Here is a 3,346-nt window from a genome sequence, read left to right on the forward strand (position 1 = left end):
TTGATTTCATGAATCTCTTGAATGTAATGTAGCAATTTTATGTTGTTGCATTCTATGGTCATATTTATATGTTGTTTCCCTAAGTAAATCATGTTCTAGCATGTTTATAGGTAGGTAGTGGATTCAGTTCTCTAGTCCTCTCTATTTAGATTTTCCTCTTCTTAATTCCTTTAATTTGTTGCCTATGCACATTTCATTTCTAGTTATTAAGTGACAAATCCAACAAACTCTATACCCATTTCATCAAATTAAAAGTGAATTTAAAGACATTGGCTGCCATAAACTAGCAATCCCAGTGGTTTGACTTACCCGTCCAATAGCCCTATTTTACAATGATTTGTGCTATTGCAAAGAGTTGATTATTATTGATAGTCGACGAGACCAATCAACCACCCACTCTGTCTGTATAAAGATATAACCCAAGCCTTCTCGCGAAGCATCACAAAAAATCACGTAACTCAAACCATGTTCAGGAATGATTAAAACTGGAGCCGTTGTCAACCTGACCTTCAACTCCTGAAAAGCAAACTCACAGGCTTTGATCTATATGAACTTGACCCCCTTGCAGGTAAGTCAAGTCATAGGCGCCACTAAACGAGAGAAATTCTGAACAAATCTCTGGTAATAGCCAGCTAGGCTAAGAAAACTTTAAATCTCAAACACTGTCTTTGAACGCTCCCAATCCATCACTGACTCAATCTTCGATGGATCCACTGCAACACCGCCCCTTGAAACAACATGTCCAAGGAACTTCACTTTCGGTAGCCAAAATTTGCACTTTTTGAACTTGGTGTACAACTTATTATCCTTAAGGATCTGCAACACTGTCCTCAAATGATACTCATGCTCTTCCACCGATGCTGAGTATACGAGAATGTTGTTAACAAAGACCATAATGAACTGATCAAGATGGTCACTGAATACACAGTTCATCAAATCCATGAAAGCTGCTGGAGCATTGGTCAAACCAAATGGCATCACCAGAAACTTATAATGGCCATACCGTGTGCGAAAAGCAGTCTTGAATATATCATCATCTTTAACCCTCAACTGATAGTAACCTGATCTCAAATCAATCTTTGAAAAATAAGTAGTTCTCGTCAACTGATCAAACAAGTCATCAATCCTAGGCAAGGGATACCTATTCTTGATCATGACATGGTTTAGCTTACGATAATCGATCCAAAGTCTCAAAGACCTATCCTTCTTCTTCGCAAAAAGAATCGGTGCTCCCCAGGGTGAAGCACTAGGACGAATAAAACCCTTAGCTTTCAAATCATCTAATTGAGCTTTATGTTCATCAAGCTTTGCCGGTGCCATACGGTACGGTGCCATAGAGATCAGTGCAGTACCAAGAATAACATCAATGGCAAAGACGACCTCTCGAAGAAGAGGAAGCTCCGTTAACTCCTCCGGAAAAACATCCAGAAACTCCACAACAACTGTTGGGTAAATGCGGCCCAAACTACTATCCTCGTTAGCTAACAGGCTAGCCAAGTAGGACATGTGGCGACTCCAGTCACCATTGCTAAAAATCATCATCGAGTGGGAATTGCTCTGATCTCCCACAAAGTGAAAATAATCTCCCTTGGGAGTATAAACAGACAACCTCCCACGGAAGCGATCGATCGTAGCACGAAAGAAGGATAACCAATCCATCCTGGGAATAATGTCAAAGCCCATCATGTCAAAAATAACAAAATCAAAATCTAATGTCCGTCCAGCTATCTGGATAGCGTAACCCTGACAAATATGGTCCAAAAACACTGGACCCCCAACTAGTGTGTCAACACAAAGGAAACCATCCCGCTGCGTGACCTCTAGACCCAAAGAATGTGTAAATAAAGCAGATATGAATGAATGTGATGCACCTGTGTCAATAAGTACTCTAGCCCAAGAACTAAAAACTGGAAAGATACCTCGAACTGTAGAAGTTCCTGTGGAGGTATCGGCCTGTGGCAATGTGTAAGCTTGTCCCTGAGCCCTTGACTACTGAGAACTGCCCTGGTGGCCCAACTGATGTCCGAAAGCAGTAGGCATAGAACCCCTACCCTGATAAGAACCAACTGATGGTGTGACTGGCTGTGGTGCCTGAGGCACCCTGAAACCTGGCTGAACAACTGCAGACTATGCTGGTGTGGCCTCTGAACCAGTGCCACCCTGTGCTCTATTCTGTAGGCGTGGACACTCCCTCTTGAAATGTTCGAGCTGCTTACAGTAATTACAAGCTCCCTGGAGCCCTGCGTCGAAGCTCCTGTTTGTGAACGACTGCTCTAAGGTTGCAACTGTAGGCAGCGAGGCTTGATGTGCCCCGGCTATTGACAGTGGTGACAAATCAAATTCTTTAAAGGAATAGAAACTATGGGTACAGACCAAGCCTACTGTGACTGTCCTTGAACACGAGAACTGTCCCCGGCCTTAGCCTTCTTCCATTGAACCCCAACAGATACCGATGAAGCCTCTCCACGAGACTGATTATATGAGCCCTTAATGCTGAGCTGATCTTGATCCTCTGCCTCAACCAACATAGCTTTCTGGACCACCTCTCCGTAGGTCCTCAAATCCAATACTGAAATCCGTGGCCTAAAATCAAGATGTAATCCATCCTGAAACTTTCTTGCCCTGAGCTCATCGGTAGCTAGTATATCCGGTGCATAACGGGGAAAAGAAGTGAAATGTGTCTCATACTCAAGGACACTCATCCTTCCCTCATAGAGACCTGTAAACTGTATTCTCATGTCCTGCCTTATAGCCCTCGAAAAGAAGCGGTCAAAGAATAATGTCCTGAACTCCTCCCATGTCATCACCTCTACATCGTGGATATTGGTCATGGACCTTCACCAGATATCGGCATCTCCCATGACTATAGAGGCTGTCAAGGAGATCCTCAATCGGTCTGTAGGTATTGCCATGCTATCGAGCTTACGTACCATGAGATTAAACTAAGCCTCTGATTCAAGCGGATCCATACTCCTTGTAAACTGGTCAATCTTACCCCACTATAACTTCATGAAGTAGTCCAATGCCATATTAGCAATTGGTGCCGGTGCCGGTGCTGGTGCCGGTACTAGAATTTACATCCCTGTAATATGCTGACGAAACATCTGACATCCCAGAGCCACTCCCTGTGCAATCTGCTCCTCATAAGTCGGCGCTCGTGGTGGATTAGGATCCACACCATAATGTCGAACCTTGGGCGTCCCTGGACCCCGTGTGAGCCCGGTGTCCTCAACCTGCTCATCCACTCCGTCGTGACGAGAAGACTCTCCACGAGTCAAAACCATGATGCTAAATGCACGAAAGGAAAGAGGTCAATAATAACACAAGTTATTATGACCGAATGCAA

The 3,346-nt window shown here is 44.0% G+C and overlaps 1 protein-coding gene across 1 annotated transcript; it reads right to left on the reverse strand.

Annotated features, from left to right (window-relative positions):
- Positions 1–841: 841 nt before the first annotated feature.
- Positions 842–2,831, reverse strand: LOC132314063 (uncharacterized). Its single transcript, XM_059812978.1, has 5 exons — positions 2,383–2,831; positions 1,920–2,268; positions 1,263–1,809; positions 1,004–1,061; positions 842–860 (listed from the first exon to the last, which is right to left on the reverse strand). Exons 1-5 carry the CDS (start codon positions 2,829–2,831, stop codon positions 842–844), a joined length of 1,422 nt encoding a protein of 473 aa, XP_059668961.1.
- Between the last annotated feature and the right edge of the window lie 515 nt (positions 2,832–3,346).

The sequence above is a fragment of the Cornus florida genome, unplaced genomic scaffold, assembly GCF_030987335.1.
Source record: "Cornus florida cultivar Cherokee Brave unplaced genomic scaffold, ASM3098733v1 CherokeeBrave_3.0.0_Hap2_Chr06, whole genome shotgun sequence".
NCBI classification, from domain to species: Eukaryota; Viridiplantae; Streptophyta; class Magnoliopsida; order Cornales; family Cornaceae; genus Cornus; species Cornus florida.